At 42.1% G+C, this 12,947-nt stretch overlaps 1 protein-coding gene across 4 annotated transcripts in view; it reads left to right on the plus strand.

The window, feature by feature from the left end:
- The first annotated feature begins 2,693 nt into the window (after nucleotides 1–2,693).
- The window catches only part of EEA1 (early endosome antigen 1), a 139,860-nt gene continuing 129,606 nt past the window's right edge, over nucleotides 2,694–12,947 (plus strand). For all 4 annotated transcript variants that reach the window (XR_010921993.1, XM_067559831.1, XM_067559829.1 and 1 more), the window contains exon 1: nucleotides 2,694–3,477. Coding sequence is in view for 3 of the 4 variants with exons in the window: in XM_067559831.1 (XP_067415932.1) it covers nucleotides 3,454–3,477 (24 nt within the window). In the remaining variant the exon portion in view is untranslated. The remainder of the gene's footprint in view (nucleotides 3,478–12,947) is intronic.

Raw genomic sequence — 12,947 nt, forward strand, 5'->3', positions numbered from 1 at the left:
CAAGTTAGCCTGGCTATCTTTCACACCAACATTTTCTTATTTAACAAAACAAAAGTAGGGAATTACTTAAGTTTATTTTTTTTTCTCTTGTACAGTATGTCTCATCCATGACGTGGGAAAATTTCCCACAGGAGGTGCCACAAAGTAAAATGTAGTACTTGCTTGGAGAAGGTTGTGAGGAGTCCTACCTTCTTCTGCTCCCCGATATGATTAGGCAAAAGTGCTAACACACATAGAACTATAAGTGTTTTTTTTGGCCTCTTGAAACTTATCCCAGGCTAAAGAGCTGCCTATTGGCTATTGGGATCTGTCCGTTTATCGTTCGCAATCAGACACAGGTGAGGATGGCAATTCCCTGGGGCAAAAGGTGATTTGCTCCTCCTGGCTAGGTGCACAGACCTGTAGTAGTTGTGATGAAAAAAAAAAAGTACCTTGAAGAGCAAATAAAGTATTAGAAGTATGCAATATTAGGAAAAGATAGGGAAGAAAGCACTACAAGTAAAAGAGAATTGTCACTATATTTTAGGGACAGATCTTTCATTCTTGGTGCACCCAAAACTTCCTCTGAAGTCAATTTGCCTAAGTAAAGACCACAAGATTTGCATTTAGGAAACTAAAAATAGGACTAAATTGAGTTAATGGGTTTAATAAAGATCTCATTAATGAAAAAGAAAGGGAGGGTGTGAAGGATTGTTTGCAGGCAGGGCCTTTTATGTGCTCAATTTCTATAGTGTTTACAGGTAGGTGAAGCGAGAGCTCTCCAACTACTAGTGAAGGTTTGGTGGCTTGGGAACCCAGGCATGTGACTCTCTATACTGTGGCTCTGCCAAGGTAATATATGCAGAAAACCCCAGGTAGGAAGTAAATCTGAAGATCAAGTTTGAGACTTTGGTTATAAGGTTGAGCTGAAAGACGGCATCAAAGGGAAAACCATAACACACAATTGAAAAGTGTCTAAATAAGAAATAAATTAAATTAGATTTTTTTCCCCCTTCTATGGCCAGGACTGAATTTGGGTGAGAGAGTACTCCCCCACCCCCCCAATTTCCTGAACTCTTAGTTTGATACCAATACTACAGGAAAAAACCTAAACTGTCCTGAGAAGTAGAAGTCTGATCTTGCAAAATTCTGGAGCCTTCCTCTGAAAGCTCAACATCCTCCGCTCCCTCTAAAGTCAACTGGAATTGAGTGTTCAGCATCACACAGGATTGGGCCACAGGAGAAGTGAACATGACAAGAGCTAGATACAAAATATTCCAGACTTTCCTCCTACTCTCCCATCTGTGACATCCTGGAATGCTACCGCATGTTCACCAATTGCAGAGCTCCTGGGAGAACAGCACTATTGTATACAGAGCAAAAGACAAGAGTATTAATGATGTAACTACAGCAATATCAAAAGTTTTATAGTTAAGACTGCAATTCAACTTTCATTGGAGCTTTTACTGTCTTTAATAAAGGCCTATGAGCCAACTGCAATAAAGATTTTATTTCAGAGAGATTAGTTACAAACTATAGAATGTGCCACCACATTAACACTTTTCTTGAATAACCGACTGAGGGATTCTGGTGTAACTTCTCAAACTCTCTGAAGTGCCTAGCAGTATGTATGGAAGCAATTTAAACTAGAATTAGATTTCCTCCTTCCCCATTTTCTGTTTGAGATTAAAGACAGCAACCACCAAATTTATTTGCAATTCCACCAAAAATCTGGACTACTTACAGACATAGTAATTAATACAAAACAAAGGAAATAAGGAACCAATCTCTCAAAAGTAATTACTAAACCATGTTAAAGAAGAAGTTTAAAAATAATGAAAAATCAGGGAGGGAAGAACACCTATCAATTATAAATAAATACTAATTACTTAACTAAATTTTCATACTATGAAACAGTCATAACTTTATTTTTCTTTAGGAGCTGGTGGTCTATTAATCCTATAATCTGACAGATTCAAAGATGGTAGTCTTTGCTTCCACATTCTCTCTGGACTAGTACAACTGTATTTTCTACCCTTAAGGGTGTGGAATGTCTGCTCTAAGAACCAAATCCTGGTTCTTGAGGGATCAGTGGTAGTTTGCCATTGAATCCAATAAGACCCAGGATTTGGCCCAGAAAAAACATCCCTAGTCACTGAACACTTAAGCACAAATTTAAAATGCAGTGATTTACATACATGCTTAAATGCTTTTTTGAACTGGGTTTGAGTGAGAAAATTCATTCCTCATTCTCCAGTTGTGGGGATGGTTGATTGTCTCACTAGTCTCTCCAACAGTTCAGTGTCCTCATAGTATTGTTTTGGGTAACTATTTTGGTGTGTCTATAGCACTTACAGCAATGGTTATACTAGGTTTGGTCTAGGTATCCGGTGTTCTAAAGAGGAAGTTTATTAATAGCCCAAACTGCTTAATGAGTAGCCTTGGGGCAGCTGCCACTAGGGTGATCAGATAGCAGGGGAGAAAAATCAGCAGGGGAAGTTGGGGGATAATAGGAATCTATATAAGGCAAAGCTCAGAATATTGGGACTGTCCCTATAAAAGCAGGACATGTGGTCACCCTAGGGCCTACTCTCCTGTCCTGCTTCTCTCCCCCCTTATTGGATGTCCTTGAGCATAGTAGCCAGCCAAGGTGGCTGAGGTAATAGCTTGTATGCAAGGCCCAAGCATATTTTCAGGCCCAGTATAAACTTTTAACACAGCCCTCTCCTGTAATGGGGGTTGCAGCCTGGGCAGGGCCCGGGTAAAGTGTATCCTTCACCCGGTGGGGGCCCTGCTTGTAGGGGATCCACTTCTGCCGGTGAGAAAGCTACCCGTGGGAGGGGTCACAGAGCGCTCCTGGCCCGGCTCTCTCACCCACAGGCGTGGGTGGGTTCAATAGAAGCTATGACCTCGCCCACCTTGTCCCCGATGCTGAGCCCAGCACTGCTCCAGCCCAGCAAACGGAAGTGCAGTGTCCCCCCTGGTGCCGGCACCCAGCAGCTACCTGTTGCTAAATTGCCCGGGGCGGGCTGACAGCAAGTGCCCCAGCAGGGGACAGGGGCGATAGGGGCTGAGGTGGCCACGCACAGGCCCCGGGGAGGCAAACCCCAGCAGTGCGCGTGGGGACAGCCACCCCCGCGCATCCCGGTGCTCCCCCGGAGCCAGCGGACGGCGGCGCCGGCTCCCGGCAGGCTGCGGCTCGCGGCGGGGAGCGGGGACTGGAGCCTGAGCGGCCAGGGCAGCCTGCGCTCTGTGGCGTAGAGGCCCCTCCTCCAGGCCGGAGCCGGCCCGGGCTCCCCGCCCAGCGGCTGCCCGTCACTCGCGGAGGCTGGCGCCGCCATCCCGCCCCTCTCGGCTGCGGCGGCGGCTCCTCCTCCCGGCGGGCAACCCTCGCTGTCACCGAGCGCGCGGGTCGTGCCGGGCCGGGCCGGGCCGTGCCGGGCGGGCGGCGCGGAGAGCGGGGCAGCTGTAGCCATGTTTAGGAGGATTTTGCAGCGGGTAAGAGAGTGACAGCGGCCGGCCCGGCCCGACCTGCCGCGTGGGGAGGCTGCTCTGCTTCCTGCTGCCAGCGGCGACGAGGCAGGGGACAGGCGGCGCGTATGGCAGCCTGGCACCCGTCCTCCCCCCGCGCCTGCCTCCCCAGGCCGGCCGGGCCGCCTCGGTGGGGGAGGCGGGTGCGGGAAGCACGTTCCCTGCTAGACTGGCCCCTCCCCTCCCCCGCTCTGGGCTGGCTGCAAGGCCGGGCTGGGACGCGGGGCCCGTGCCTGGCTCCCCGGTGTTCGCTGCCTGGCAGGGTCTAGGCAGTGCCCCGCTTCCCCGACACACTCGCTTGTAGTCGGGGCTGGGCAGGGCGCTGTCGTGTGCCCGGGCTTGTTTCTGCCCCGCCTGGTCCAGGCCGAGGCCGGGGAACACAATGGAGAGAGCCAGCGGAGGGATGCAGCCTTGGCAGGCCCACGACCCGGCTCCTCTCCACCTGACTCCAGCGGCAGTAGGTGGTGTCCGCCGGGTGCTGAACAGGCCTGCCGTAGTGTCAGGAGAGGGTTAATGGCAGGGAGGTGGCTCTGCTGGGGTTGGGAGACATTACTCAGTCTCCTAAGTCTGTTGTGTTTCTTAAACATACATTTCTTATATCTTCCTCTGGAGCTCTCGGAGCCATTAGGCACTCACTCACAATATCAAAATAAACTCAAGTCTCACAGATAACTGTCACTCAGACCTACAGACCCTGGGTAATATATTTCCATCCCACTCCTCACTAGGCTCTGATTAATAAATACACTGTAAAGTCAAATAACATACAAATGCCAGTCAGGATACCAAAAACTACCAACCAGCTGTCTCCTTTATTTTAGGAATTGGTTCCTGTGTAACTTTAGCTAGGTTAAAAAAAATCCACTTGTGCTATTTGATTCTGCACCCTAGCTCTCCTGATCTCACCCCCTCCAAAAATCTCAGTGGTTCTTGCTGCTGTGTTGTTGTGTCCTTCTAATAGTTGGCTTGTGGTTTACATGGATGTTGACCATGCAATATTAATGTGGAACAAAACATAGGTGACAAAATACATGGTTGTCAAAAACATTTGGTTTCCATTGGAGTTTTGGTGAACTGGTTCAAAGGAAAAGGGAATGCCTGCCTTCTTCTTTAATGTTCAGGGGTGGGATGTACAGAATAGAGTTGAGTCACTCAGCTAACTGAAAGGGAGTGCTCTAATTCCTGCATAGCTTTCTTGCAATGTCAGTGTCATGTAGAGCTTAGTCATGTATAAGCAGTGAAAATAGCCAACTTTGGTATTTGACACCAGCTTTGAAAGTTGCCTGTTTTCATAAGCATATTTGTGAAAGGTCTGAAGGCTTTTGAAGTTTTCGTTCTAATAATAAAGTACTGTAGTTTGGCACACTCTGGCTATGTAAGGAACATGTATTGCAACAATGAGGACATCCTTGTTATGTGGGGGAAGGAAGGATATCTGTGGGCATATTGGTGTGCTTTTCAGCTTGCGATGACTGATCATTTTGTGCCTCAGACTTTATTTCTGCCATGGTTTCTAATCAGAGTTTTGCTCTTTGCTTATTTGAAAGTTGCTGTTTACAAGGAACAGTTTCCTGCCTGAAATTTGACTTCCCAAAGAATAAGGTAGCAGCAAAAAAAGAGGGAAAGTTTGCTTCTGGTGCTGATCATCTTCTGTATTAACATTAATTAGTTTTTGTTAATCCTGAGAAATGAACCGCTGTTTAGAAAAATTTACGCTTACTGGAAATGTGACCCAAAATATAAATTTAATTAACATGATCTTTTATAAAATCTAAGTCCAATATAAATGTTTCCATATTTTTAAAATTTCAGAGAAGACAGTTGTTTTTAAACCAATGAACTTTCCCCTGTGGTTTTTGAAACTCACACTAGAACTGTGAGCAAGAATGAAAGTGATTTTCATTGAATTTTATTGTTCAAACTGAAGGAAATACAAAATATAAACAAAAGGCACAGTGGCTATCTGAACTTTAAAAAAAACTTTTTCAATAATCTAAGTTATTAGTAACATAAAGAAATGTTTGGTTACAACATCTAATTAAGTTCACAGTGTCCCTTTAACAGAAAATTATGTTAAAAGTGTACAAACAAAATGGGTTAAAATTGGAAGCAGCTCCTGGTATATGATATTGTGTTGACAAAATATGAGGAAGACTCCTGACTTGCACTGGAGTTATTAACTACCCTTAATTTTGTGCCTAGATTGTACGAATACATAAGAATATAAACTTTAAAAACTAAGATATTATGTTCCGAAACTGCCAATTTAAAGCATGTGTGCGTTTCTTCTATACCTTTTAAGTGTGTGATATTTGAACACATTTGATTAATAATGAAGAAAATTATATACATTTTGCAATCACTGAAACAGGTTTATTTGTAATAATTTCTTTTTCTTTGTGGCCATATCCTGAATTTGGTTAATGTTCTCCATCCTAAGCCATCAGGTAGTCACAACTGACAATATAACATGGATCCTGAAAGTGTGTAGCATAGGGAAATCTTCACCTTTGTAACCTTTCAATTTGCATAGCAATGAATAAGAGCAGCTGTTGAAGCTGCAAAACCACTGTATTTTAGGCCATTTCTTAAACACAAATCTTGTTTCTTTTTCTACTGTTTCCATTCATTGGTGACCTTTTCATTTCATTCACAAATGTAACTTTTGTCTTTGAAAAGTACCCTTTCAATGGTATTTTCAGAATAGAAGATGAATAGAATACTGGTTACTATTGATCATAGCTCATTTTAGTTTTTGAAGTTGGCATAACCAGTAAAGGGTGTGTGTCTCTTTTTCATTCCCCTCCTTTTTTAACCAAAATGATGTGTTGAATAGAATGGCTTAGTCATCTGTTGTGTGTTGCATTCTATGTCTTACCTGTTTTTTTTAATATATTGTCTGTTAGGCCCCTGACCTGCAATCAGGTTTGCATGGATGGACCCTTGGACTCATATGGAGCCCCATTGACTTCAGTGGGTCTCCATGTGGATGGTTTGCCTGCGTGGATCTGATTGCAAGATGAGGGCTGAAGATTTTGTCCTTTGAGACAGGAGCTGTTTCATTTTACTTTTCCGTAAAGCAGCTGACACACTTCAAAATAAGTAAATAATATTATACAGTACACAGTATTTCTAGCATGTGAATTAGTTTAAATAATAGTTTAGTCTAATCAGCTTCACTGGATAAAAAGTGATGTACTGAGGGCTTGGAATGATCTTATATAATGTTAATTTAAAATGTGAAATACCTTTTAATAACTTGAAAATAGACCTTTTCTCACTAAAATTCTGAGGGAAACAATGAGTTTGTGAATGTTTGTTGTCGTCTAATTTAAAAATAAAAGCACACACAACTAGTAAAAGAGGGGGACAAAGCTATATTTTGATTCTTGCATTTAATATTTGTTACTTAATGAATTCAGAATGATTGAATAGTAGTAGCCTTATGCTGTATGTAAATCTCTGCTGGGAAAATTGTGTTGCCTTGTATAGTGTTGTTTGTTTATTTTTGAAGAGGTTGAGTTAAATCTAATTTGAAAAATGTTTAAAAAGTCACTACCTATAAGTTAGTTTTTATCTATACACAGAGAAGTGACTATGCAAAAGTGACATTTTGGGGATCCATATTTATACTCTCAGTGATTCCATAAGAGTTGCTAGGTTTCCAAATGTAAAATAAATAGAAAAACTTCCCCTGGTTTTCAAAAAGGAAACTGTTTTCTTCCTCTTGCTTTCTTTGGTGGTGATTCTGCATTTGGTTAGCTTACAGTTTTGATGATACATGAAGAATACTGTGCAGTTCAGCTTGTTTTTCAGCAGCTGTATTGGCTCTGCCGTGCTAGCAGTAGTAAACTTATACTTGTAAGTAAAGTAAATATGACTCAGGCATACAGGAAGCAGATATGTTGAATAAGAAGGTGCTAATTTTACATAATCATTTTTTCAAAGCTAACCATACTTGAAGGCTTCAGAATTTTAAATTTGTAATAGTTCTGTGTATTTTTATGTAGATTACTTTTCCCACCTGTCTACCCACACCCCAGAAATTTATCCAGGAGTGAATAATTAAAAGACAAACGAACAAGAAAACCAAAGGGGCATCAACCTTCTTCCACCCCTCCCTGGCTTATATAGTATGGACCATGCTTATAAAGCTATGCGTATATACTGTGATGTGCATAGTGCACGGTACAGCAGTGTTTATGCTTGAATCCTAAACTACATATGTGTATTTATAGATATATTTCATTATGCAAAGATCAATTTTAAAAAGATTCTTCCTCCAATTTACTTATAATTACATGTATACCGTGTAACCTTTAAAGTTGTACTGTGAATTGATTTTGAGGCTTCAACATCTTCATAATATCCTACTAAATTTGCGTTAAATTTTTCATGATAGTAATTTCTCTACTATAATCCTAATGCACGTTTTGTGCATTTCTCCAGATTCTGAAGGTTAACGCTTTTTTTAAAAAAGCACATACAAACCCCTTAATAGCATGCTTTTTCCTATGTTGTAGGCTAGAACTATTATGTGTGCTTTGAGTAAGCATTTTACTTTCAAAAGGTTAAAAAGATTTTTACCAGGTATTGTTTAATAACTTTGGCGAGTGTTTGCATAACACCACCAATAAGACATGTCTTGCATTTCAATCTGACTATAGCATCCCTAAGGTGTTTCATAAAGCAGTAACTTTTATCAACCAAGCAGTAATAATATTTTACATGTATATAGCACTTTTCATCCTGAACATTGCAATAACCATGCATTTGTGGGGCCAAATGCTTTAAATAATTTGTGTTTTACAAGCTATCAATACTTAATATGCATAACTCATGTTGAAATGCAGACATCTCAGGGGTGAAGCATGGCAGCTGTTGAACCATGCACAGTAACATTATGCAAGAATTTACACCAGAAAGAGAAGAATAACATTTTCTTCATCATTAATAGCTTCAGCAGATCCCTACTCTAGACATTGGCTCATTCTCTGTTGTGGAGGCACACATCTCTGGCACAGATCCAAATGTTCCAGAAGTGTGGGTCTAGAAGTGTCCACCCTCCCACTATTCATTTCTTTCCTCCTAAGTAGATGGGCTGCAGAACAGTCTCCTTGTATCATTGCCAAGGTTAGCAAGTTTGCTCATTTTTCTGTACTTCCATTTTTTTTATTCTAAGGCTTCACTGCTAAAGTACATGAAGGAGCTTTTTTTTTATATTTTAGGTCCTGAAGGATGGAACCAAAGATCTGCTTTCATTGCTAGGGTTCCAGAAAAGGCGCATCCCTTAATGCAGACATTCCCTTAATGCAGACATTCCCTTTGTATCAGAAAGGTCTATTACCAGATGAGAGAAATTGTGTAGTGGAGACATTTGAACAGATGAGGACATAGTTGGCTCTGAGGTTTCTAGAATTAAAGTTTCTCCATAGTTAGGGACTGTAGGAAAGTCTCTCCATCATCCTCAGAATTGAGCCCCTCTTGATTCTAAAAATTCCCTTCTCATAAGAAATTAAACAAGAAAAATGTGGTATCTGAGCCCCTCCTTTGTGGCTCCTTGGTGCCGTGGGGTAGTAGAATGATGGTCTTCTGGGCATAACTTTTGTTCAACATGAACACAGCTTATGTTCTGTATGGCAAGGTGCTTCTGCCTCAAATTCATAGAGTTTCAAGGTGAAGAAAAGGAGAGTAACAACATAATATGCAGTATTCCCATCCCTCCTACTTCCCACTTGTCTAAGATAGATAAGTCTTCTTCTGGATATGTGCACATTAGAGATGAAATTTTGCAATAGGAGGAGGAGGAACTGGCAACATTTTAGTTCTGTAAGCTCTTCGGGGAGGGGACCATGCTTTCCTTTATTTTATGTACAACATCTAGTACAGGGCTCGACAGATTTGCTTTGTATCTAGGAGCCAGCCCAAAAATTAAGGAGCCAGACAGGAGCTTTCAGGGTTTTATGTTTTAACGACTACCAAAAAAATTTCACGTTCCATCATTGAATGGTAAACAAGTTATGGGCGAGACACATGTGTACACCTGTACACACCACAAGACTACAAAGCATCATTTGTCTCGTGTCTATTATGCATTTAACACGGATGAGCACACAAGCCAATCACTGTGCTCCTTGCTTTGTGCCATGTGCCAACAAAATGTCCACCAACCATACACTGTGATACACACGATCGCAAATGATGGCTAAACAAAGAATTCAGCACTCAGATGCGCTGCCGGAGATGAGCAGTAATTGGAATGTGTTATTGCTGAATTGTACTTGATAACTTCTACCTGAAACTCTCAATTCATATTTGTATTTTTTTGTGTCAGGGAGGAGAGAGCGTGGGTGAACTTGGCCATCGGGCAGTTTATTATCCTATCTCTAATTTAAGCTTCCATTTCCCCATTTTCCTGGATTCTGAAACTCAGATACTTGAAACTTTGCATTTTCATAATTGTCTGCCCATCTGGTTTCAAGGATAATTCTCCAGTGTTCATTCAAGTCTGGTGGGCTGGCTGTGGCAGCCTCTTTTCCCCCCGCCCTCTCCCACCACATGGGCCCAGCAGCCCCCCACACACACACTCCCTCTCTCTCTCTCTCTCTCTCTCTCTGCCCCCCTTCCTGGCCCCACCCCTTCTCCCCCGCCTCTCTCCCACAACGTGAGCAGTGGTCCCCTGGCCGGAGTGTGGCGGCTGCTCCCCCCGGGACCCAGTCCTTCACTGGAAGAAATACTAGGCGCCAGAATTAAATTCCTAGGCGCCATGGTGACCTGGCGCACCAGGTTTATCGAGCTCTGATCTAGTACTTTGTGTGTATTATAGGAAACAAATTCTTAATAATTATAATTGAAGAGACTTCCTTTATCTTCCCAGTGGAATCTATTGAATTTTCTTCCCCCCTCTGGATAACAGTCCTGATTTCATTAATTCAAAAACAGATGAAACGTAGAGCACATTAATGGAGCCAAGGATTATTGCCTATACCTTGGATGTTAGCCATTTAAGAATGCACACATACATACCCATTTGAAAACCCCTCTCCTTCCCCTTTTCACATTAGTCTCACTTAGAATCATATCCTGACTATTAAACCCTACAGACCTTATGGGTGTCAATCTCAGAGAGCTTAATAACATAAGAGATGCCAATATTCATCTTGCTCAACACCTATGATGACATTGGGTCTGATTATTATTTTGCTTATACAAGGATAACTCCATTGACTTCAGCAGAGCTACTTCTTGTTTACGCCAGTGTGAATGGAGAACCAGACCCATTGTGAACATTTTCCAAGTAGCAGTTTTGCTGGTCAAGTACAGAGAATCTTTTGCATTGACCCCCCCTCATGCATGCTGTTGAGGACTATTTTGTTCTCCTTTACAGTTTGAAGGGCTATTACTATGGGCCATTGGCTTCTTGGTTACAGGAGATGGTTCCGCCCCTACTTCTGATAAAAAATTAAATCCTTTTCTACTCAGATCCATCTCATGTGAAATTGAGGGCAGAAGTCCTCCCTTTTTCCAGCTAGGAATAATGGAGTGGGTGCCAGGACCTTTTAGTTTTAGATTAGAGGGTTTTAGTCTCATTGCTTTCTCCTTCCCATGAAGAAAAGGGGGATCTGTGTCCAATACTGATCTCAACATATGTTTGATTAAAACAAAATTTCATACGGTAACATAATTCCTTCTCTTCTTCTTAAGATTGCTTTGGAGTTTGACTCTCAAAATGCATCCTTCACCATATTTAGAAGGCTAACGCCCATGAGATACCTAAGCTTCAAGTTAGGCAATAATCATTTCCTATACAAGTTGGTCCTGTTCTTTCACCAATTATTTATCAGTGGCGGTTACTCACCTCTGTCATCTAGAACTTCAGGAATATTCATACTTAGACAATTGGTGTATTAGAACTTATTACCACAACATGAGATTTGGACAGGATTCAGAAATCCCTATCAGAAGGTTTTCTGTTACAGTGGAGTCAATGCTGCTGCTTTGCTGAGACATTCAGTAAAATTTATTAGCAAATTTCCAGCTTTTCACGTAGTAGACATATTTTTTAAACTAAAGAGCATTGCAGTAGTTTGACCTGAAGATTGACTGTTGACTATCTGTAGAAGGGTGTAGCTCTTAGGGTGTGGATGTGAGTTAAAAGCTATTTGTTATCAAGAAAGGAAAAGATAATTAGTGTCTTCAACATACACAAATGTTCTTACTTCACATGTTATATCACTTAATCTTATGCTAATATCCCTATGCACAGGATGTCTCCCAAGGAGTATCAGGAGACTTCTCTGCTCCCTTTGCTGCTGGATATTTCATAGCTTTTTAGAAAACGCATGTCAGCAATTTAGCCCTCCTTGAGTATTTTGCCAATTACTTTTGTAATGTAATTTACTTAAGAATATTGCAAGGGTTTTTTAAATCACATTGCTCCCCTCTTTGAATCCCTCCCCTGAATCTCCCCTATGGTAGGAGAATTTTATATAAAGGATATATTAGTTAATATAAAGAACACTGTCTGCTGGCACAGAGGGCTATGTAACATTGTTCATAACTTGTAGGTGCAACAAAAGTTGTTATGATCTTCAAATAGCTTCTTGAGTGCAGGCTATCTGCCACATGAAGCTTTTATCACTGCCTTCAAAGCCCTGCATGACACCTTCGCCCCCCTCTACTTATCTGACCTCCCTATTTTTTTGTGTTGCTCCCTGCCCCCTTCATTTCACCAGTGATGTCAGCCTGGATACCTTGCTCTCCTACAACAGCCTCTGTACTTTCTTCTATCCTACTGCCTATCCACAGAATGCCCTTTCTTGTTTATGCTGAGTTTTGGGTGTGTGAAATAAGTGGTGGGATCACATTGTTATTCAGGTCAGGGATGATGAGCAGTGGCTTTTGAATTCACAAAGCCACCTTCATGGAACTATGTGTGGAGCACGCCACTGCCCTGTGATGCCAGGACATCAGAATAAGAGCTGCCCTCTCAGTGGGGAAGCGTGTGGTGATCGCCATGTGGAAGCTGGCAATTCCAGATTGCTACCAGTTGGTCGTTATTAGTTTGGAATCGGGAAGTCCATGTTGGAGCTGTGTTATTGCAAGTGTTCAAAGCCATTAATCACATTCTGCTATGAAGGACCGTGAGTCTTGGAAGTGTGTGTGAAATAGAGGATGGCTTTGCAGCGAGGGGATTCCATAACTATGGCGGGGTGATAGATGACATGCATATCCCAATTTTGGCCTCAGTACATCAGTAAAAAGGGATAATTCTCTATGGTAGTGCAGGCACTTGTGGATCTCCGTAGGTGTTTCGCTGACATCAACGCGGCTTGGTCAGGGAAGGTGCATGATGCATGCATCTTCAGGAGCACACTAGCCTATACAGAAAGCTGCAAGCAGGGACTTTCTTTCCACACCACAAAATTACAACGGGG

This window comes from Emydura macquarii, unplaced genomic scaffold (assembly GCF_026122565.2).
Source record: "Emydura macquarii macquarii isolate MOO-44397 ecotype Brisbane River unplaced genomic scaffold, CSIRO-AGI_Emac_v2 contig_2205, whole genome shotgun sequence".
In the NCBI taxonomy this organism is placed as follows: Eukaryota; Metazoa; Chordata; order Testudines; family Chelidae; genus Emydura; species Emydura macquarii.